Raw genomic sequence first — 25,598 nt, 5'->3', positions numbered from 1 at the left:
ACATAATAGATTTATATTTCAACCATTGAAACCATACAACGATTTTGGATTACGTACAATATTATTTTGTCACAATTTAGTCAACGATGTGCTTGTTCTCAATATATTATTATATGAAATCCTGTTGTCGGGCGTGGATGGTTAAAACAACTCTTTAAAAATGAAGTGCTATACAGAAACCTTTTAAAAAGCCGGTGAAAAAATATCAAAATCAATTTTTGTCTAGGAATTGAAAATAAATGTGTTTTAAAATTTAGCATTTAAGTTCTTTTTAATAAAATATATCCAAAATATATTACACATTTTCTGTTTAATAAATGGGCACACGAAATAAGCTGTGAGCCACTGTACATACATTTGTACATGTTGGAAATATTTTTTGCCATGATACCACTTACCGATCTATCGATATCGCCACTAGATTGAAGATCGATGAAGTTGAACATATCACATCCATAGCTATATAAAAATCACATATGAACGCCGGTAGGTTCCAGTGTCCTCTATTCACCTGCAAGAACATAAATAATTATATTATTAAATGTGTGAAAAATTTGATATTTTACCGATATAAAAACATGCCTAGAGGTTTTATTTAGATATACAGCCCTATTCTGTGCACTTTAAAAATTTAACATATTTCTAATTATAAAGAACTAGCAGACCCGGCCACACGTTTTTGTGGCTAAGGTATACATTAAATTAAGTTGGTCCAATCTTGGCTTCGGTGACGATATTGATTACTGGAGGCTGATTTATGTTACGCAGCATGATGACAACTCACAATACTTTTAATTGCAAAGTGAATGGTGATAGTACAGGCAATTTTATATAGTTTGGGATAATTGACTACGTCATCCTGGTTTGTAGCTGTGTCAACTCTCTTGGACCGAAATTCTAAATTGTCGCATTAAGATCATCGATATCTTTGTTTACCACCAATATAGGTCATTCAATCAGTAATTTATGGTTACCATTTTGAAGTTTGTGTGAGGAAAACTTCTCTTTCGAGTCAATGAAGTGACGGAAATCTGTTGGAAATGCTATTAATCCATCGAGGTGTCAATTGCGACCCTACCATTTCCAACTGCTTCTATAATCGCAATTTGATATTGTTAGTTGTTAATTGGCGATACTTTATGTGTCGCCACAAATTAAATTACTTTAGGCATGCGATTAGCCCGTCAGTAACAGTTGATCCAGGAATAATTGGAAGAGTCTGGCGTAAATCACCTGTTAACAGAATCCTGGCTCCACCAAAAACGTTTATCGACAATCACGATCTTTTAAAGTCCTATGTAGTACCTCCAGCGACTTCTTTAATATTTGGAAAATCTCCGTTATAGCGCTATTTTTGGCGATTTTGCCGACTGGTGTTTCGTTCATTTGCAATTTAGGAGTAATTTCAAGGCTGAATGTGCCGTTTGTTTGCCTACTAACAGATGCCAAGTTACCCCTATCCCCGTTAACCTTGGCCGTCATATACTATATATGATGATGAAATTTATCATGCATTTCGTATTCTGTGTCAAAAATAAAAAGCTCTTTTCTAGATAAATTGTTAAGAAGACAAATGCTCTTGACAGTGTTGTTTAAAAATAAAATATCTGGATATGGATAGTTGTGAAAGTGAATTTTTTGCAATGGAAGATATTATACTTTTGTTGTTATTTTTATGCAAAGAGGAAAATAGTGAACATGATGATAGCCTAATTCAGATTAATGATAATTCAGAAGTTTTTGTATTAAGATGTTTATTTTTCCTTTTTTGTATACAATAAATGAAGATGAGGGAGGTAATTTGTCGAAATTGTTTTCCATATATTGCATACAATTACAGCTTAGCAAATATTTTCCAATAAATGACAAAGTTTAGATTTTCATAGTCCCCAAGGAACTTTTCTGGAGCAAAGCAGAACAACCAACTGGTTGTAATAATATCAGTATCTAGCCAATCTTTTAGAAAAGTGTTCAGTTCAATTTAGAGTTCAATGAGTTCAAAATATTTGATATATTATATAAATTTTAAGTTATTAAATTTTAGAGCAATATCAAACGACATACGAGGACATCATGTGGGATAACTGAAAATTTCAACAATTTAATTTACAGAACACCGGTTAATTGAATCAGGATGTGTTCAATTTATGACGTGCAATTAAACTTGGTAGTACTGTACTTAACCAATATGGTGGTTATGTGGTTTGAATACTTGTTGGTTTCACTTGTGAATGTAGTCAAATGACCCCTCATATTTGCCTGATAACGGCGTAATTATATTATCGTTGCAAGTGTTTATTTGCGTGTCCGCGCGTGTTTAAGTGTAATGCCATGTATTTAGACATACAAATAATACTAAATGGAAGATTTATTACCCTATTAAAGATAATTCAACAAATTATAGCAAGTATTTAGTGATAGATGTGTGCAGCATGTAAGTTTAATGTTCTTATCGTGGTCTTGCATACATCTTGCTCACTGCAGGCGGCCAGCAGTACTTCTAATAGAGATAGGGGTCTCAAAAAGTATTGAGCCTTTCAGCTAACGTTAACAGAAGTTTTGGTAATTTTGTTAATTTAATTATACAAATTTTTAAAGCCTTTTTTAAGAATACCACACAATTCTCAATGTTTTGGCAAGTTTTGGCTGTACTAAGTATTTCTTGTAGAGTAAATGGAGGAAATATTCGTGTGCAAGAAAATACAAATGCCAATAGAAGAATGTTTTGCTCCTACATTAATTTCATTTCTTACCATTTGCAATTTCTTAGACTCTGGCGACGGAATCAACGGGTCGCACAATAAAAACAGTAAAATATAATTTTATGCTTTTCATTATGCATTGGAAGCTTAACTCATTTGAGAAAATTACGAGAGCTTTAGCGAAACACATTTCTCCTGAACAAATAATGCAGTGCTTTGTCATTGAGAGTCCGTTTGCGAATCACATTTTTATTGTTAATGTCCGTCTATTATTGTGCGCTGACAAACTGACTGTCAGTGCTATGGATAGCTGCAGAAAGCTGAATGCCTGCAGAGCTCTTATCAAAGAACAATCGTCAACTAAGCTTGCCTACTTAGGCACCCTTTAGGAAAAATTTGAGGCTGTGGTGGCTACTAGAAGAGAAAATGAAGACTACTTCGCTTTTCAAATCGCTCAAAGAATAATTTTTATTTAAATTATTTTTTTTTACTAAAGTCACTAAATAATTCCACTGGCTTTTATACAAATTGTCTAGATTTCTCTGCTGGGCCTTTTTCATGCTGTTACCACGCTTGTTGTTATTGTATATTTTAATGTCGTTCTGGCAAAATGGTAGTCATAAACTCATTGCTTCGTACTGCACTTGAGAGCTTTTTACGTATCATTAACGCTGAAATATCGTCTGCTGAGGGCGGTGGCAATAGATTCGGGTTGTACTATGGAATTGTAAGAGATCAAAAATGCATAAATTGTTCTCCATAATGTTTAACTTAACCCTTCTACGCTCGAGAGTGTTCAACTTAATTGAATTGGACTCAAAGAAAATGAATGTGACTGTTGGGAGAGTAAGACACTTTCAGTGACACGCATGATTGACTGGATGTCAGTGAGAAGTTGTCTGCATGATTCGGGAGAATCGTACTCTTTAGGATAAATACACAAACAGTCATTGCAGTAGATAGAATTATTGATCTTATTATAAGCTAACCTATGTTACTCACAGAGGGAAATCGAACAGAAAACACGACAATTCGCTCCTAATGTGAACATTTTTCTGAGATACTTTAACTTTCCACAATAGGAATGTACCTCGAACATATCTTCTTTCGATTGTAATTTGTTTTCGTCTGTGACACATTATGGATTGGTTCAAATGGAGGAGTGTTTTCGATAGAGTATTCAAATACAATACAGACTCTTAGATTGCTGTGGTTCCTTACTTTCTCTTTAGATACTTTATTACCCCTCTTCAATCGTCTACTATCGAACAGTAATTATAAAATATAAATGATTACAATGTCCAACAATATGTAACTATTCGAATGATGAATGACTTATGCTAATATACCTAATTGCCAAAAGAACAACTATAAGTTAAGCTAAGTTATGCAAATCTTTCCTAACAGAGCTAAGAGTCGATCGGGTCTATTAAGACTTTATTAAAATTATTAGAATCATAAAAGAGCTTGCTCCAAAAAAGTCGTCTGGACACGATAATATTACACCAAAAATGTTAATTGACCTACCAAATATAGCTATAGCTATAACTATATCTTTTCTGTTTAAAGCTATTCTCAGTTTCGTATATTATCCAATTTCATAGAAAAAGTCGAAAATCATCATGATAGATAAACATGGAAATGGGACACAGCCGTCTATATACAGACCAATCAGTCTTCTCCCCTGTCTTTCTAAAATATTTTAAAAGTGTTACTGTCAAAGATGTCTCCTTTTCTTAAAGAAAATAGCGTAATACTAACGCACCAATTCGGTTTTTGTGCGAAGCATGGCACTGTAGAGCAATTAAATAGAATTACTAACGAAATCAGGATAGCACAGAGAGTACTGTTCTGCTATATTTCTAGAAGTAGCTCAGGTGTTCGATAAAGGCCTTTTAAATAAGGTAAACAAAAATTTACAATTAGAATTGCATTGCACTTGGAATCCTATTTAAAAAATAGCAAATTTACATTTAAAGTATAAAATTTTATATTAGAAACAAGGGGCCAGCTCTGCACATAATATATACAGCAGACATTCCAACAGTTAATAACGTATTGACATCCACTTTTGCGGCCCATCAGAGCATCAAGAGTATTAGACCAGCACTCTAAACTTAACTTGGACAACAAACTGCTGTTGTGCCATCACATATAATAAGCTTGTTTAGTTTTAAATATGTTTAAGTTTTTAATACTTATTGTTAGGCTATAAACGATTAAATAAAGAAATATTGAAGAAAAAAAAATTATATACTGATTTGACCTCGGTAAGTATAATGATTTGATAAGCGTAAATGCCGCGTTTATTATAAGTTGCGGTTGCTGAGTAACTGAGCACCTATATTTTCACTTACTCAGCAACCGTAAAATTCATATATTTACATATGCATTATACATAAATACATACGTACATGTATGTATAATAGCGAGCTAAATGGCCAGTGAATGGTCGCTTATTTTGCTTTTCGCCTCTTTTCCACAGCGGGGAAGATACATATAATGTAATAAAAATGGGAACAATAACACAGCTAAAAGATGGTTGTAAAATCTGCTTTAAACATTTTATTGTTTAGTATGCATCCTTTGTTACAGCGAGCACACACCATACATTTTTATGAATATGCTTGCTAATGCATATACTCTTACAAGTAACATACATATGTATGTACATATCTACATAAATATAATGGGTAGCATACTTTCTACGACACCAAGGTTCGTGCTCACGATGTGCCAACGCAGCCTCATTTCATATGGAAAATAAATCTGACCCCAGTGTAATATTAAAGCGATTCTTACATTAAAAATACAGCACATAATGTGATTTTAAGCGCCATAAGAATTGTAATCGCTGCAATAACATTACAAGCATTAAATGTGCAACCGAATGTCCTCTATGAATATTCATAAATATGTATTTGCCCTTTTGAGGGGGTAATTTCGACACAAGTCATTTTTTAGCGTAACAGTACTTACAACAATTACTAAAAGTACAATTCGCCTACAGTACAAAACAATTGTAATGATTCTGATTTTCTTATTCCCTAAAATATTACTGTTCAATATTTTATTTGTGAGCCAAATGCCACCCCATTGTCTTTAAATTATTTGAACTCTGCATAAATTATTTGGAGGAGAAGAAATTTACTAATAATATACTAACATATAATTATATACATATATATGTATGGTAAATGTAATTAATAATAATTTGCATTTCACTATATTACTAACGAAAAACAATAGAAGCTACAAACGATCAGTATTGCCTAAGAATGTAAGTAGGCGTAGATCCACATATCCTTAACTAATAGAATACTTATTTTAGGTTGCATTAACATCATCTTGTTACAGTTTGGAAAGAAGCTAAATCGATCAATACCAGGTCTCCTTCCTACAATGACATTATTTTAAATAAGAGCACTTTACAATAGATAAATCAACTATCACTAAGATATGAGAAATATACATACCTAGGATAAATAGATCAGGATTAAGATATCTAATCTGTGACAAGTACCATCTAAAGTCTATCAATCTAAAAATCTAGTTTTCAAAGCCCACTAATATCAAATTTAATGACCTCCTCCCTGACTTTACATATACTGAAAACTGTGGCATTCGAATGTAACAGCGCTTAGCGCTTCTTTACTTCTTATCACACTAAAGTTTGATTCATAATAATAAGAATAAGGGCAATTTTATTAGATCTAACTGTATAAACTGTTAGCTAATAAACTCTGTTTTCGATAATCAGCAAGAAAATTCAGTGGGAAAGGAGGTCATTGGTAGGCATGAGACCCGTCCGACAGTTTTCGTTTTCTAACCGTAAATTTACATAAATATAAGTGCAATTATATGCAAAGATACGTCTAAAAAAGATGTAGCATGCCACAAACGAGTTGCATATACATACCTATATGGTTATTAGTATACTATTTCATGTATAAGTTTTCAGTGTGAGTTTTTTAGCAAACCGAAGACGTGTCAATGGTGTTATCGCTTCACATTTCATATATACTTGCCTACTATATGGAACATATGTATGTACGTATGCTTTTACGTTATGTGCATATGTGGAAAATATTTAAGTACATAAGTATTCTAGTGTGTGGTCATTACGAACAATAGTCACATGTGTTGGAATGCAGCAAAAAATAGTTTCTACATAAAATGCTCGAAGGCAAACTAGCCATAAAGATATGAATATTTATACATTTTTACCATATGTGGAGATGTAAGTGCTATATACATATGTATATAAGTATTTGTGCGGCATATACCAGGTAACACTATGTAAATATAAATATTAAATATGAACATGATGATGCGGCGAAGCAACTCGCCAAAGTGGCTTATTCAATCCCAGCTGTCATCAGGTGTTAAACACGGAGCAGTTAAGTGCCAGTGTCGAATGTCAGAGAGCCTCGATGAGGCGACGAAACGATTGCGTTTAAGTGTTGTTCTATCTAGTGTTGAAGAGTGCTCTGACTAAACGACGAGCACGTCATACTCGTGTTTGTATAGTTACACATATGTAAATACTGGTAAGTGCAGAATTTATCAAAGCTCGTATGTAATGACGGGTACAAGGGAACAAAGGGTGTTGGACTCCACTTACAGTTTCGATCAATTTACATAGTTTGAAGGTGCTAGTGTTTTATTTTATGAGGTGAAAGGAATAGTATCTTTGGCATAAGAGTTTACTCAAATCTCTGCTCTACTAAATAATCTAGTATTTATCGAAGTTTGAAGAAGTGAATTAACTTAAAAGAGAGAATTGTTAACGAACTCCATTAACTAGATTTATCAATTTACTATTGAGATATGTTAGATTTATTGATTTTAGTAATGAATCCACGGCAAACGCTTTTCTTAGACACGTCATGGGAGATGAGGTACCAACGGCTTTTTTTCACCGAGTGTGTCACAAAAAAGTCACTACAGAAGAAAGCTTAGATATATACTTGCTGGTTTGAGAGGAAGCGCCCTTTGTGGTGAAGCCAACTCCTGTGTTTGGATTAGTACGGAAGAAACTTGCTCTTACGTTTGCTTTACACTTTAGTCCATCTACGACCACATATATTTCACCGTTACTTTGATAACTGTTTATTGTATTTTAGAATTTGAGAAAAACCATTTTCTCGTTTCATATTTGAGAAAATGTTTGAGATTTTGACATTCTCAAATTGAGATTGGCTATGTTTTCAAATTAAAAACAAAATGCATTTGAGAACAAACGTTTGTAATTTGCAATTAAGGTTGATTCTCAAATGCCTTTCAATTTGAGAATCAACAAAAAAGATTGTCGGGAACTATCTGCTTTTGGGTGTGTTTGTATATGTTAGATATTTTAGCTGAATTTATTTCTTATTTGTTGTCACGTGCTTGGGTATAATACTCGATTGCAATGAAACATTCAAGATAAATGCTTGACTTTGGTAAGAGTAAAATGGGTGTTGTCGCAAATGCAAGCTTTGTAATATAGATTTGCAACGCAGTCACAACTTTATGTTCTAGAAATTTAAGTGGAATGCTACAAATGAATAATTTCTGTTGTCACGACTTGCAGCAGATGCCAACGTTAGCCTGCAACAGAGTTGAGCTGAGGAGCCTGAGTGGCCATTGTTGCCCCGCCAACTCGTCTAGGTAAATAATGTGAGCGCAAATATGTGGTTTCACATACATATACTTGTAAGTGTGTGGCTGGAATACAGCTATGCTGTGCCGTGTCTGTGAGTTTGTGATTTCGTTGCAATTCGCTCAAAATGTTGCAGTCGTCACGCGCCAACGTGTGCGAAAATGATAGCGAGCAAGCAAGTATGTATGTGCGCTTTTTTGCTTTTGTCGTGGGATTTTAGCGCGTTTTGTGATTTTTAGTGAGCGGAGTGTAAAAGTTTTCATTGCACCTGGCTTGGGTGTCGCGCTGAAAGTCTTCAATTACTGAAAGTGTGGCAGGATAACAGTGGCGGAAAACGCTCTGCAACGTTTTGACACTTTGGGACTGTCGCAACCGCTGCACACACGCAATTAAATCACTACCGCACACACATTTGTGTAAATGTAATCACAAAATGCGCGATTATGTGCACAGTAAGCACTTTGTAAGACAACGTTACATACAAGCATCTCAATCACCTTTGATTATACGTCGCAGCGGGACTACCATTTATGCTGGAATTGGAAAGATTTCATAATAAATCAATGCGATGATTTATATATCACCTCGACCCCTCCTTCAAAATACAGTTTGCCTGCAGTCGGATTTTTTCCCTTATAATTATGCCCTTTGTTGGGTAAAAATATAAAATTAAAACGCTTAACAGGAACAAGAAAATTCCTTAAAAAAATTAAAAGTTAATGGAATAAAATACGGTGAAATAATAAAGAATTAATCTGTGTAATAAATAAATACAACATAGCGATATCATCCGCGTATGCTGGTAGTTCTTCTAGATGTTTGTATAGATTCCAGGGTACCAGAAGCTTGCCCGTTAATTCTTTGTTCAGCACATTGTCATAAGACAGCCCTGTTTTACGCCACTTTTCAGATAAATCGGTTCTGATAATTGTTTGTTGTGCAGGACTTTGCATTCTAGACCTTTACAGTGGGATTTGATGTTAATAAGCTTTTCTGGAATGCTTCTTGATCGCAAAGAGTTCCAAATACAATTACGTTGCTTGCTTTCAGATGCTATGCTGAAATCCACGAAGGATGCGCGAATGTAAGACTGCTTTCGTTGATTTGCTCAAGAGTAATACGTAACGTAACAATGTAGTCACCACATGACCTGTTAGTGCGGAAACCCGCTTGTTGCAGCGACTGTTCGAAGTGTTTTTTATCTATATATTTAGTAAGAGTTTTGTTAAAATTTCCTTCACCAAGATGTCTGTCATTCACTCATCCGATAGTTTTTCTTCACTCCATATTGCTTCGATAAGAGGGATATAATAGCGCGCTAGCATCTACTTTGAAAACTTTTGGAGGGATCATGTCGGCTTCCGAATCTTTTCCAGGCCTTAATACCATTACGGTACGTTCAATTTTAGACAAGCAAGGAGGTGGAGATGATGATATTGCAGAGCAACTGAGAAATGTTGAACCATCTGGTAAGTCGGTCTCGGTGGTTTGCACTTCCCTACGGGAGTTATTCTTTCGAGTATCAACTTCAGTCTGATACGCTATGCTGGACGTCCAGTTTCGTTTAAGAGAGCAACAACTTTTGAATGTCTGTGAGAATCAAATATGGTTTTAGCAGCATGCGTACGCGCAGATTTCTTAAGGCTTTGCGTCTATTCTTCATTACGGCGATGGTAGAGTCGCTTATCTAAGAATATTTCTTCTTTGGGAAGGACCTCTCACACAGGCCAGATTAGGAAGTAACCTTCCTCTTAAGAGCGTTTACATCTTGCTCTTGATCTTTTTTGCAAGAAAATTATTAAAGCGAACATCAGCGATTCTAAATGTGCGGATATCTAAAAGACTGCGACACCAAGTTCTGCTAATACAGAAGTGATCGATCTGTGCTGGTTTGGGAACGTCAAATTTTTTTTATATAGAAGTTCATGTGGGAAGATTTAACTGTCAATCAAAAGCTTTTTGTTTTTGCAACTATCGAGTAATAGATCGCCATTTTCGTTAAGACGCCAATTGTATGTTTTCCCAAAACACGGTTGAGCCCAGTATTTACTTTGCCGACTTGCGAATTCAAATCTCCCATTACGATGACAATGTCCTGTTTTTTATAGAGGCGCAGGCTGTAGCAAGTTGGCTTCAAAAGTCGCATTTTTTATCAGGGTCGTCACTTCAGTCGGAGCGGATGTTTGAATTATTGTTATATTACGCATATGAGATTTAAAACGTGCTGTCATAAGCTTTGAGGATATTGGTCTCCAATCAATCAGAGCTACCGACCACAGATTGCTGAACAACAAGCCAACTTTATTTTTGTTTTAGGCACACATTTTCGTTTTTCCAAACTCATAGTGATTCAGACGACTTGAATAGCAATAATCAGCCCTTATATTTTTAATAAGACTTGAATTTAATAATTTTAATGAACCAAATCGTTGAATAACATTTTACATTGAGAATTGTATAAATGAACAAGAAGTATGTCAAGTTCAGCGTTAGTTCTTCAAACGAACTTCTTTTATTGAATAACATTTTTCACAAATTTATTAGCCATGGCATATTCACAGCAGCGGCGCTGTTCAATAGATTCGAGCCGACTTGAATGCTATGCGTCGCTTTAAGAGTGCTGTAATTGAAGGTGATGATTACGTGTAATGCCGCACTTAATTACATGTTACTCATACGCACGGCCGAGCTCCGAAGAGTGAGATACATACACAATCGGCTGGAACGGCGCTGCCGCATTCAATCGACGGAGAACTGTCAATAGCTGTTATCGCAGTTATAGATACCTTCAACAGTTATGCCTCCCAGAATCAGCCATTCAGCCATCAGAACCAATCAAGGCTAGCATTGGATTGCATATCTGTTATTTGCGCAAAGTTCTCGCCACAGTAGCAGCATGTGCGGTTCGGGCGTTAAGTGCGCTCAAGAAGCAGAATGCATACGCAAAGAAAAGGAAGCCAGATTGAATTTCTTAATTGAAGGTACGAAGACTCCTCATCGGCCTCTCATGCACTGGGTGTGTGTATGTGTTTTGCACACACTTAAAGTTGGTCAAATTTTACATTAATATGCCAGCAAGTCCCCGCAAAGTTTGGGTTACTAAGTTTGCTTTCTTCGGAGCGCCGTGCCTTTGGGCCTTTCAAGACAGTTAACCTTTTCTGCTGCGCCCTTTTTACTTGGAGGCATTTTTGCACTTTGCCAAATTGCGCCGACAACACCACGGCTGTGTACCCTTGCACACATGTACACTCGTGTACATATATGCAAGGGAAAAAGCAGTTCGTGTGGACGTTAAAGAAAACTGTAAATAATAAAGTAATAATAATAACATTGAAAATGTTACGAGTATTTGTGGCAGCCACAGCGGAGTGTGTGTAGCGAATGAATTCACTTATTATGCTGCCAGTCAAACGCATAACATAAAGCTGCCTTTTTATACTCTTCATGATGCGCATAAAGAAATCATAAAAATATTGAATTTTGTAATTTTGCAAGGTGTTGGCTTCCTTTGTATGCGGATTATTAAAAGTGTGTACACAACAGCCCCGCATGGCGTGTGTTTGAGTCCACGAAAATAAAATCAATGTAAATATGCACACAAGTAAACATGTGGCTCGTTTACAACAAGAATGTCATAACACAAAAATGCGGAAAAATGGAGTTTATATGCTTTATGCGATAAGAAAATAGTATAACGGCGTAATGGACTAGCTGCGGCTACTTCACTCCATTTCTACATATATTTAATGCAATAAGGTGCTCATCTGCTAAGCTTAAATCGTTAGATAGAACATCTTAAGAAGCGAGATTTTTAATTTTGATAAATCAGTATTAATATTATACAACGGTTTCAGAACAAGGCACTAAGAAATATTGTAAATGCTCCTTAGTACAGCAGAAATGCTGATATTCATAGAGACTTAAAGATGAATAGAGTAACCCACTACAAAAGGCTTAATGAACATGTGAACGAGGAGGCGACAAATATCCTCTTAGACACATGCCTTTCTAGTCGATTATGTCGAAAAAGATCCCATATTTTAGTTGGAAGTTAAAATATAAAGGAATTAATTAAATACCATATGTAAATATTATTACTAAGTTCTATGTAATTTGCTTCTAAGTTATTCAAATCAAACTGTTCGTTAGTTTTTAAAACTAGTTGTAGTGATATCAAACATTGTTATAGTTTTAAAAATGTTTGTAATAAAGAAAAAATACCAACCAACCTCCGTTAACTTGACTTATGCTATTTACAATAAATTTTCATCCTTTTAAGCCCGAAAAATACTGATTATGAGCTGTTTGAATGGTTCCTGCGTTCAATGTAGTTATTGGCATTTATTCATAAAGGCTTTTAATGACGCTGCACAGCTATAGCGGAAGGAATTTGACAAATAACTATAAAGGCTGTGTGTTAATTTGGCAGATTTGTTGGCGGAAGCCAAGAGGGTGTACTTTTTGTACTCAAGTTAGTCTTCTTTACAGCTGCAGGAATATGAATATACAAATAATTTTTGAGACTACCCAGATTTCAGTGATTTCTGGATGGGTTCGAACCGGTTATGAAGTTAGATGACCTATCGGTTGTCCATAAAACGGTAAACTAGTTTGTAGAATTAAGATACTTGGAGAGAAATTTGAGCTTCTCTTTATATATACAGTAATCCCCGCTGAAGTGCCCGTTCTTAACATTCAAACTTTTGAGACACTTAAGTAGGAAAGGCATTTAAATAAATCCCACATAAGTGCTTGGAGGTACTTTCCAAGCTTTTTCTCAAATACTTCCATCTAATATTTTTATACTCTCGCAACAAAAGTTGCTAAGATAATATTATAGTTTTGTTCACATAACGGTTGTTTGTAAGTCATAAAACTAAACGAGTTCGATATAGCGTTATATATTTCAAAATGATCAGGATGACGAGACGAGTTGAAATCCGGATGTCTGTCTGTCCGTCCGTCCGTGCAACAGATAACTTGAGTAAAAATTAAGATGTCTTGACGAAACTTGGTACACATGTTCCTTGGGACCGTAGGAGGGTTGCTTTCGAAGAAGGGCGAAATCGAATCGAAAGTGTCATAACTAAGCCATAAATAATATTATAAAAGTAACCCCCCCCCCAAATAGGTTTTTATATATCTCGCAAACCAATAAAGCTATATAAACCAAACTTTCTGCAGCCCCTTCCTTTACGCAAATGGTTGAAATCGGATAATAATCACGTCCACCTCCCATACAAAGATTATGTTGAAAATTACTAAAAGTGCGTTAACTTATTAACGGAAAACATCAGAAACACTAAATTTTACAGAATAATTGGCAGAAGGAGGCGGCACTCAGAGTTTTTCAAAAAATTGGAAACTGGGCGTGACGTCGCCCATTATGGGTCAAAAACCATATATCAGAAACTAATCGACCGATTTCAATGAAATTTGGTATATTGGAAAATTGGCGGCAACAATACAGCCCCAAATGCTAATAATCGGGAGGGAGTTCAACGAATCAAAAAAAAAAAAATAGACAATACTTGCTGATCACGGTAATTTCGACGACAAGCACGTTTAGTTGGCATACTTGAAATACAAGAAGAAGTGCTACTATTAAGTCAATAATTATTCAGTCAATAACTCTATTCATTTATATACATATATTTTCATCAAGTCCCTAGGTGTAACTCGGTCGTCAGAGTCTCGTTTGTATTGAACAGAAGGTACTGCGCAAAGGAGAAGTTGACAGTTGAGAAGGATAGGATGTATGTTCTTATCACTAACCACATTTGTCCACTATATGTGTTGGTTAATGATGAGCTAATTTTATGAGTTTGACGAAGTTTCGTGAATTGCCCAAGTTGAAGATAGTTTGGCCTTGTTCTACGAATAGATGTAGGCACACTGATAATTACGTAGCGCAACGATTATACATGACATGACGGCGACACGGCTTCGTTTTTGGTCGTCATACGCCGATACTGTGATTATATTTGAGTGTTATATGTGTATAATTTTATATGCATATATACGAGTACAATTTGATTTTCACAGCCGCATGGGGCGTCCATGCATAGTTTACCGCAGTCATGCATTTTGCACTTACGCATAAATTGACTTATGGGTTTTCCGATACTCCGTTTGAGCCGTATTAAATTACCAGCTACTTGCTGTGGGATTCCTGATTTATTGCACCTGGGTATAAAACGGACTGTTACATAATTTATGATTTTCTACGAAGTTTATTTATCGCTGGCAATGCACTACAGGCGCAGCCACGCGAAGCAGTCTACAAAAGGTGAGAGCGAAGTGGAGATGGCCGGAAAATGGCGAAAGAGGATCGACGGAGTAATATACTATATGTGACATACGAGTACACATTTGAGCAAATTTTGAAATCCATTGAAAGTTTAACGCATAATTTATATTAATTTGTATAAAAATAGTTCGCGAAGGAGCGCTTTCCAATTCTTAAATATGTATCGATAATAATAATGTATTGATAAAATAATATTAAAATTTACTTGAACTCTTTTAAAAAAATATCAGATATTTTTTCTGCGATTTCTGTTACATTTGCAAATAACTCTACTGTGTAACAGCAAGTGGATGGAATCAAACCTGGACATCTGGGTTGCCAGCTCTTATCCACCTCAGATGACGGCAAGAAAGACTATTATTTACAGATTTTGCCGGAAGGCGACTGAGTCATTTCGTGTGATAAAATATTGGTTAATTGGTGCAAAGCACATTAAATAGTTTTGATCGCGATAACTGACACTCATATATTGAAGGAATGTGTTGGGCAGACTATTATTGAATATTTTGGTATGCAAATGCTCTGTGCCAACAATGGGGCTCTCACATTTTGCCAATTTACCTTTATACATGTTAATTAAAATGATGGCGGTATTGCTTTGGTGAAAACAATTTTACTTTTTTATGTATTCTGCGGATTCATCGCCCATGCCTTAAGAAAATATTCACTAGATAGAAATTTAATGACATTAAAGAGGTGGGGCTTACTTTGAAGCAAATAGGTCTGTTAACGCAATAATGTATCGGTAATTTTGAAACCCGGTATAATCGTTATACTACCCACGATAGAAACTATGTTATCATATCATATCGAATTTTTTCGAAAGAAATGCTCTTTGCTTAAAATATGAAATATTTGAGACTAATCTGCTGACATACAATTATTTATTTAAGCTTTAGATGGAAGGTTTTATTTATCATAGTTATTATTATCTTCATTGCCATAGAGCTATGACATTCGTTTTTCATAAACTCCTCTTTAGTCACACTTGGTGCAAGCTGCATGGTGGATCCATAGGTATCTCCCAACCAAAGTAACAGTTTCCTGGCGAGTAACTATGAGTGCGTGAGGTCTCACGTTGCCATGATTGTGTTCTAATTATTCTACTGTTGGCCCAAACTGACCGCTTCTGGGAGACTGCTGCTTTCAGCCGGTCCAATTCTTGACAGTACAGGTTCTAACTATGAATTTGGCCGTAGGGGAACTGCTAATAGTATATGATTCCCTCCGAATACCACCAAACACCTTTATTTTAGGCTACCAGAGATCAAACTTATCGAAACGGAATCGAAAAAACCGAAATAGCGCAAGGGGACCATTAACAGTATGACTTGCATTTTTCCTTTATCGAAAGAAAACTGTAATATACATATGGTGTAATTTCTGTTGTTCGTTTTTGTATTGAGTCAAGCAATCACAAAACTGTCAGAGGAGGTTTTTAGTACGAAATATATTTCTAATGCCATACTCGTATACGAAACCTGTATTCAAAAAAAGTCAGCTATTAGAAAAGTATATAGTATATAAAGTATATATGATCTTTTGCACTAACACAAACTAAAAAACAAAAAATAATTTCCTCTTCCAAGCAGTTTCAGGGTCCTCGTAATCGCTAAAACCACAGCAATTACATTCACTTCGTCCGCAATTACGGCATTGCAAGAAAAAATGTTTTCAAACACATATCCTGCCGAAGTATTCCGGCCAATCGAGAGTGCGGCGCTGTAAAAGTCACATTTCGTTTTGGTTTAGTTTCAATTCCAGGCGAATTGCTATTAGTGAAGCCATGCGCCAGTGATGTCACAGATGTCAACCAGCTAGGGCTCCATACCCAAATATTCAAACCAATAAAGCACGAATTTACTGCTAATTCACACACACACATACATATGTGTGTGCATACAAATATACGTCATACCACATTTATATTTGAATTCATAGAAAAGGTCGGTTATAAGTAAGTATGTAGCCGTGTGTGCTGCTATAAAGTGAACTTAGTTGTGTGTATGTGGCACTTCCTTTGGCGAGTTTACAGAAGTATTCATGTGTGATTGCCGTTGGTGTCAGAACGATTTCGAGCAGTGCCAAATGCACTCAGGCGGAGCACCACAGAGCACATAGTAAGCGCACAGGCAGCAGCGATTGCTATAAAAACCAAATATTTGAATACAAACACAAAACCAGCCTCAAAGCCTGCACACCGATTGCAGAGCAACCAGGCACTGAGCCACATGACTCTTCTGCATGGACTACGCCGGTGTGTTTATACTCCGACGATTTGTACAAATGTATGCACTACGTTCAAATGAAAGTAGCCAACAAATATGCGGCACAGAGTTGAGGTTGCATGCAAATTGGCTTTGGATGATATGATAGCGTTGTTTGTTTATAATACCGTTCCTATTATGCCGACTATGTTGTTTATCGCCAGCGTCAACATGTCAATATTTGTGTGTCGCTAATTGTGGAGATTCGTATACGGCATGGAGCTACCTATCCACATATGTATAAATATGTATGTGTGTGCCTAAAAGTATGCATGCCTTTGAAATCAGCTCTGGCAGGATGAGCTGCCAGCTCAACTGCATACTTTCCAATACAGCATGGATTAAATGGATTAATTTAAAATCTCGCAATCACACTGAACTACTGACAGAGACAAATCCGAACAAAGCGGGCAGTACATGAACGAGTATAAAAGTAAAAAAAAAAATAATAAATAGAGGAAAATGGTAGCAAAACACTGCACCCGGATAATTGGAGCAAATATTCAAAGCATTAACGGTAACAAGCGAGCGCAAATGTGGAAACGGATTAGCATCACACGTACAGCACACCAGGCCACAGTTGCCAACTTTCGCCACACACGAACGCCAAACGAACTAATGGACGTTCTGAAAGGCAGTGTATTTGAAAGCTAATGTGCATAAATAATATTTTTTCGCCAGAATAATGGCTAACAACGCATATGCGGCGATAAGCGCCTTTGCGCATGATTGGCGCCCCGATGACAGGCGCGTAATTGCATTTTAACACAACGCGACCTACCATCACCTGTTTGTTGCCAGTTGCCAGGTACCAGCTGCTCGTGGTGATGGCGCTGTCACATTTAAGCTAGCCTACACCCGCATTCGCGTACGGCCGCCACTGTACCGTCATAGTTTGTGGTCATATCTGTTATGCAGCAATCAACCGCAGCATAATATCAATACAATCACGAGTAAATACAAAACACAATTTAAATTGAATTCACTGTTGTCGAAATATATTTTTTACATTTTACATAACTGTTGAGGCATTTTTTAATAATTGGAAAGCATTGACATACAAACTTGTTTCCAAATATGTCGCGTGAGCTGCTTAATATTGTGTGAGAGAAATCGAGCGGGTGATTGGAACCGAGTCGTTTAATTTCGCTAGTTCGCATTCGAACACGCAGCTCTTGCTTTTATGTATCAAATATTTACTCTCTCATAATTTCGATTTGAAACATGTAAGTAAGCGCTGAGTTCGGATGTAACCGAACATTTTATACTCTCGCAGTTTATTTATATAATTCTTTTATGATGAAACACAATAAACAGAATAACGAAGATCGCTTCTTTAGAATATCTTAGAGATTTACAAATAATTTCGGTAAAATACTAGACACCAACACAGAGGTCCTCATTTTCGACATAGGGGCCGTGAAAAGTTATGGTTCAATTTCTTCGATTTTCATACGGGCTTTGCTACATACAGTATTTGTGTAAAGTTTTGTTTCGATAGATTCTCTAGTGCTTAATTTATAAATTGTAAATGGATGCATTTTCCAATCTCATTTTCTTGTACTTTCTTGGACTTCAAAAATGTGGTATAAGGTAGCATTGGGATACCAGAGACATTTTTCGAACCGAACAATAATACTTATAGTTCAAACAGTGAACGACGTAAACCCGTTGACGGAGAAAGCCGAAACGACCTGTCTTATGAGAGTTCAATGTAAATGAACAGTCATCACCACTTCACCGTAGACTGCCGTAGATATTCTAGTCATTCGGATTGTTCCCGTAGAGAAGAGCTAAATGTGCCAAAAACCATCTAGACAAGTTGGCTATGGCAACATTTATTTCTCATTTTTTCTTTGCTTCTACGGGAAAATTTTGGTTGCTACGGGCGATAAGTACGGGCGGGCGGAACGTTTTTGAGTGTTTGAACTATTAGAGTTTCTGGTCAAGGATCAGGTTGCATCAGGCGGACGGTCAGACATTCGGTGTACATCTCTACTCGTCATCCTGATCATATATTTATATACATAACCCTATATCTAACTCCTTCTGTTTTAGATATTACGAACATCTGTTATGTGAACTAAGGTATTATACTATGAGCAACATGTTGCGAGAATATAAACATCACTTTTATCGCCCTCGGCGATTTCTTTTCATTGACTTAGGTTTGAGATCTGAGGGAATTAAAATATTCTTCATCAACTTCATTTAACAGATAATTATTTAGCAATCCAGTTGCTTGAAACAAAGTAGAGCTTGGAAAACACTCATGAAGACATTTTTTGGTAGCAACAATATTTTGTCACTGAGGATATACATATATCACAAGAACCTATTGTCCGAAAACCCTCACATAGAAACCGTACACAGTTTCAGCATTTCTGGTATATATTTTTTTGTCATAGTTGCCGCAAATCGAATAAAATTTACTTATTTTATATATCTTACATACCATGAAATAAATTATTTACAATATAATATATGTATAGCAGAATAAAATAATAGGTTTTACACGTTTACTCCGATTTCTGTTAATGCATGAATTTCCGTATCATATTTTCCTGGATTTCCTCTGGCAATGCATTTTGATTTGAAATAAGATTTGACTGTCAATCCATAAAATTGCACAAAGCGAAGAAGGAAGAAAGACTGTCGCTAAAATTGCGGTAAATATTCTTTCGACATTCTCTTATCGTTTTACATACATATATTCCCATTATTCGTGTGTCCTTCTGCATTGCACCAGTTCTCGTATAGCAAATCATCGTGCCTTTGCTGGTAAATCGTTGTACAAGAGAAGGAACTAAACATTTTATTCATGCTTTGACTTTTCTTTTCGCCAGTATCTTTCAGTCGCTAACTTTATAACTTCTCAACTGAATAGTGTCTTTTTTAATTTAAGCAGCTTGGAATTTCAATAGCTTCAACTGTTGGCATTCATTTTCTTCCCAGCTGAGATATGCTGACAATATAGTGAAACGATTTCGTTCATTCTAAGAAAAATAAAATTATTTTTTTATATACGCTGGCTTAATAACGGTGGATTTGCAACAAAAGCATATCATTTATGAATAAAATCATACGGTTGTAATATTATTACAGATTCAGTTCCTCTCATTTTTGATTCATCATTTCTATTAGAAGATATTAAAATGAAAGACAAGTAAATCATTTGCAGCGAAGTTTTTACTTAAATTCTGGAATTCATTCACTATTATAACCACAATTGTTATACTATCTTTTCAGGGCACGTGAGTGGGGGGGTTCATAATTTGGAGAATATGTAGAAGTATTCAGATCTTGACGGAAAGTTGCACACCACAGCACCTCTTCCTTGAAAATTTAGAGAAGTAGAAAGAAACTCTGCTTCTGCGGACTTCTGAAATATGAAACTATCGGAAATTAGAGCTACTAGTTGATGAAAAAGTCCATGGAAGTAGTATAACTAACTATGGGTATCTGAATGTGGTAAAGTAAATCGAATTGTTTGTATTTACTAGGAGATATAAAAACCTGAGAGCGCTTGAAAAGGCTTCATTAGTTGAAAAGTTGGAATGTCTTCAATGTAATTTTGCACATAGCGCCTGTGGATATCGGGGGCGTCTCCCAGTTGCATCGCAGCAAAAACTGATATAAGACTCAATGATGCCGGGTCAATGAAGGGTTCGAAACTGGGACATTCCGATTATCTGCCACCTCGACCACACCCCTGAAAATATCTAGAATTGTGTCGCAGCGAGATTGGACATTTCTTTTTTTCAAGGATGTATCGAAAAGTTGGGGTAAGGTTGGAGGGGGAGTTTCCTGTAAAGAGCTTTTCATAAAACTCAGCTTCACGTTACCAGACCATTGTATTGTCTTTCAAGCAGAGGTGTCTGCAATTAAAGTAGCGATAAATAACTGATCCGGAGCCTCCTTCTGGGAAGTGAGTATCCACTCCGATAGCAGAGAGGCAATTATGGTCCTAAACTCGCTGAATATGTCCTCAAAGATAGTTAAGAAGTATCTTAGGTCAATATCACTAGCGTCAAGCTATTTCACTATCAACGAATGAGTCGGGGCTCCGCTAACCTAGGAATCCAACTGTCCAGCATTCGCAAAACTGAGGTTGGAACATCCCAGTAGCTACACTTCTGACGAACCATATAGAAATTAGGCACCTCATAAAAGAATTTGGGATAGGCTCAAAACGCTTCAGCGATGCGTGGGCAAATAAGGCTCTTTTTGCGATCCATCGAGACACCTGTCTAACGATTCGCCATTCTATTTACAAGGCAGAGTTGTCATTATGTAAGTCTGATGTTATGAAGTTTCTGTCGTATTCTTGAAAAGAGCTCCACACCTTTAGAACATCAGGATGAAGAGGCTGGTATTGAGTATCCAAGTAATTGCCACATGAAGAAGTTTAAAGAGAATTCCGACCTACCATCTAAATCCAATGTATTTGGACAAGATGATCAATTTGGGCATCTAGAAGTGGGTTAGCAATTAATCTGCGTAAGACTCAGATCCCGAAGATGTTTTTTCTCACTGTTTACGCAAGAGCTTAGATCCATCTTCATGCGTTTTTCGTTTGAAACTTGCAGAGGAACTTAGTGCTTTCATTCGTTACGATACTTTCATGTATATATGTATGTATATTTCGCAGGCATTCTGCACGTGAATGTATGTGAAAAGAAAATATTCTGAAAGGCTATTTCCAAAGTGCTTTCCTCTTTGTTTCCACTTGCATTTATTTTGCAATGGAATTATCTGAGTGTAGGAGTAAGCAAATTCATGAAAAATATGAGAGTGCATGCGCATGTTATTTAAGCTCTATGCACTTAATTGTTCGGAAGCATGCCGGCCACCTGCTGACAAGCACGTACATTTATAAATTTACATGCATTTATTGTGTTTTTTACGCTTTGCAACATGTAAGTGGATAAAATCTCGTTTGATGTGGTGAGTGAATTCTTTAAATTTGCCACAACACAAAAGCTTTACTATCCCATGCTTGCCTACAATGGACACAATTGCCAACACATGCACACACACACACATACAGAGTTGTATATGTAGTTGTGCGAAAGTGTCCTTGCAAAAACTTTGGAACCAAATCATACAAACACAACGAACGAAGGTGCATACGAGTGCGTTAGATGTATGCGTTGCATAACGGTGCTAATGTGACATGTCGAGTCGAGCTATCATCTGCTCGCCGGCATGCGGCGTGTTGATCGAGGTAAGTGTACGCATCCTCTACTAAACACTTTCACACTGCTTGCGCCCTTCAAACAGCACAAAACAAAACAGAAACGCTCTAAGTAAATGTTGCAACGGCGCTGGCTGTGCTCTGGTTGCGCTGGCTTTGTGACGATGTGCCAGTGTGCATGAAATTATATGCTTATATGCACCAAATGCACTCATAACAGCCCTGCAGGAAAATTATAACTTACGGCAATAAATTCCAAATAACAAAATCTTTGCAATGTAGTTATCCTAGGCAAAAGTTATAAATATAATAATATTTTATTTATATTAAATGTAATATACATATGTAGGTATATATATTTACGACAATACGTATTTATACTGACAATAAGTTTGATTGAAGAAATAAACGACTGCGATCACATTTGAAGTTATTTCTATATATAATACAATTATCCAGGAGGTATTATGGGTTGTAATTTTCTTTCAGTCACAGGACCAATACTTCAAGAATACAATTTGACACCAATTAGATCTGAATATGTTGAGAATGAGGGTTACGACGAATCGTCAACAGTTAGCGGCGACACTGATGTTATATTTGAGAAATCTACCTTTATAACTCAATTAAATCTCAATACATGAATAACACTATACGACAAAATCGCTCTTTTTCTTACCTTGGAAGGCAACATAAAAAATCGGAGAAAATACTTTTTTTACTTTTGACTCAATCTCCCGGAACAAATTAGTTTGGTCCAATACCCAGCCGAGCGTTGTACAGTGTAATGAATGGTGAATAATGATTTTGAATAATTAATTGCTCAATATCTCTTTAATTAAGATGGAAATGTCTTTTCTGCAGAAATCTGTATTATAAGAACATTAAAACGTTGAGCTCGAAAAACAAACAAATCCTCGAATGAAGACCCTAGAGAGTAAGATTTAGAAAGGCTAATAACTTTTTTGCTGAAATTTCGATTGAAAATCAAAATAAGTTGAAATTATTATTCAATTTGGACGATGATAAATCAAAAATATTAAATTTGTTTGGAAAATTTGTTATACGATGGTATTAAATCTTCGAAGATATGGAAGAAATCGGAAATTCAACTACATACCTTATTCAGTATCAGTAAAGAGGAAGATAGAAAGAATATGTCTAACAAAATTAACGAATAATTCCGTATAAAAGATTTTCGACTTTTGGATCGGAAAACATATAATTAACAAAGAAATCGATTGACATCTGTGATTAGAACTGAACTAGTTCGGATGTTTCGTGATTCCTACAGAGAGTGTTCATTATTCGTTCGTGCAATGAGTATGTGTGAGCAAGTTAGTTAGTTTGTGAGCTAAACTAAAGGGGAATTTGATAGATGCGCTGACAAACATGGTAAATGTGTTGACAAAGCTGTTGCTCTTGCTTTGTCATTGCTATTGCTGTTGATGTTGGTGTTGCTGCAGCTGATATACGAGTACGAACACAGCGACAATGTCTCATCTCGACTTTGTTGCTGCTAAGTAGTCGTTGTTGTCGTGCCGTGCAGTTGTGGCTTCCGCTGTGCGAACATAAAATATTGTCTGTAAACATTTCTTTATAGAGTTAATAAAGAGAAGCCAACAACACAGTGTACGAGTACATGCACATACACAACTACAACAATGAATCACAATATCCATCAATTCAACCGAAAGTAGAAAGACAACAAATCTGATAAAATGAGCTATCGCTGGATGAACTAGAGCGAGTGTAGTAGGGAATCAACGAATTCCAATGGTGTAATAAAAATACCGCTTTCGATAAGTGATATATTAGTATAAGAAGACTGTTTTCCAAACATTTTCAGGTACCTTTCTCAACGAATGCATGTTACGGAATAAATTGCAGATATGAAGGCCAAAACAAAAGAAAATATGTCATCTTAAGTTTTTGAAGGATCTTCTCTATACCTAAGAGTTATTTGTGGTTAGTTTGATATATTTCTGCTTGCTCCGTCATAAGTAGGCTTATGAATAGGTAGAAAGGCGGTCAGTAATGTACCAGCAAATATATATTTACCAAGGTTGACCAGTTTTACATTCGAAGACATCATACAAAACAAGTAAGGAAGGGCTAAGTTCGGGTGTAACCGAACATTTTATTCTCTCGCAATTTATTTATTTAACTTTATTTATATTATATAATACACAATTTGACCCACATATTCGTCATATATATTGTATAAAGTCCATTGAAAGTTGGAAACCATAATATTAGGTTAGAAGCACCGAAGTCCTCGTGTTCGATATATGGGGCCTTAAAAACCTATGGTGATAGACCTATGCCAGACTATAAACATAGTATTTGTGCAAAATTCTGCACCGATATCTTCACTAGTGCTTACTTTATATATTGTAAAGTAAACGATTCAGATCGACTTCAGAGTTCTGGTATATGGGAAGTAGGCGTGGTTGTGATCCGATTTGGACTATTTTCACAACATATCATTGGGATGTAAGGAAACTATTACAAACCAAGTTTCATTGAAATCTGTCCAGTGGTTCCTGAGATATGGTTTTTGACCCATAAGTGGGCGACGCCACGCTCATTTTCCATTTTGTAAAAAAATCTGAGTGCAGCTTCCATCTGCCATTTCTTATGTGAAATTTAGTGTTTCTGACGTTTTTCGTTGATGAGTTAACCCACTTTTAGTAATTTTCAACCTAACTTTTGTATGGGAGGTGGGCGTGGTTATGATCCGATTTCTTTCATTTTTGGACTGTATTAGGAAGTGGCTAAAAAAAAACGACTGCGGAAAGTTTGGTTTATATAGCTTTATTGGTTTGCGAGATATGTACAAAAAACTTAGTAGGGGCGGGGCCACGCCTACTTCCCCAAAAAAATTACATCCAAATATGCCCCTTCATAGTACGATCCTTCATACCAAATTTTATTTCCATAGCTTTATTTATGGCTTAGTTATGGCACTTTATGTGTTTTCGGTTTTCGCCATTTTGTGGGCGTGATATAAGTGTGCCAAGTTTCATCAAGATATCTTAATTTTTACTCAAGTTACAGCTTGCACAGACGGACGGACGGACGGACAGACAGACATCCGGATTTCAACTCGTCTCGTCATCCTGATCATTTTGATATATGTAACCCTATATCTAACTCGTTTAGTTTTATGACTTACAAATAACCGTTATGTGAACAAAACTATAATACTCTCTTTAGCAACATTTGTTGCGAGAGTATAAAAATAACGGTACTACGATCTACATTTCAAACAGAACTGCAGACAAACAGTATGTGTTATGCCAAGTCGATACCTCGTATCCTCGCATCAGGGAGAAAAATGTGTCGAGCATTTGAAAACTCTGCGATTTCACACTTGGAAGTTCTAGTCAACCAAAAAATATAATTATCTCGATAAACTACTCCTGAAACAAGAGCGAATCATTGTAATTTTATTCATTTCGAAATAAGCCATTAC

The 25,598-nt window shown here is 36.1% G+C and overlaps 1 protein-coding gene across 3 annotated transcripts in view; it reads right to left on the bottom strand.

The window, feature by feature from the left end:
* Nucleotides 1–25,598, bottom strand: part of LOC105215420 (dopamine D2-like receptor) — a 238,830-nt gene that overhangs the window by 12,060 nt on the left and 201,172 nt on the right. For all 3 annotated transcript variants that reach the window (XM_029042357.2, XM_054231258.1, XM_054231257.1), the window contains exon 5: nt 399–511. In XM_029042357.2, the coding sequence (XP_028898190.2) occupies nt 399–511 (113 nt within the window). The remainder of the gene's footprint in view (nt 1–398; nt 512–25,598) is intronic.

Source organism: Zeugodacus cucurbitae, chromosome 5 (genome assembly GCF_028554725.1).
Source record: "Zeugodacus cucurbitae isolate PBARC_wt_2022May chromosome 5, idZeuCucr1.2, whole genome shotgun sequence".
In the NCBI taxonomy this organism is placed as follows: domain Eukaryota; kingdom Metazoa; phylum Arthropoda; class Insecta; order Diptera; family Tephritidae; genus Zeugodacus; species Zeugodacus cucurbitae.
The sequence above is the reverse complement of the archived record's forward strand: the minus strand, read 5'-3'. Positions and strand labels throughout refer to the sequence as shown.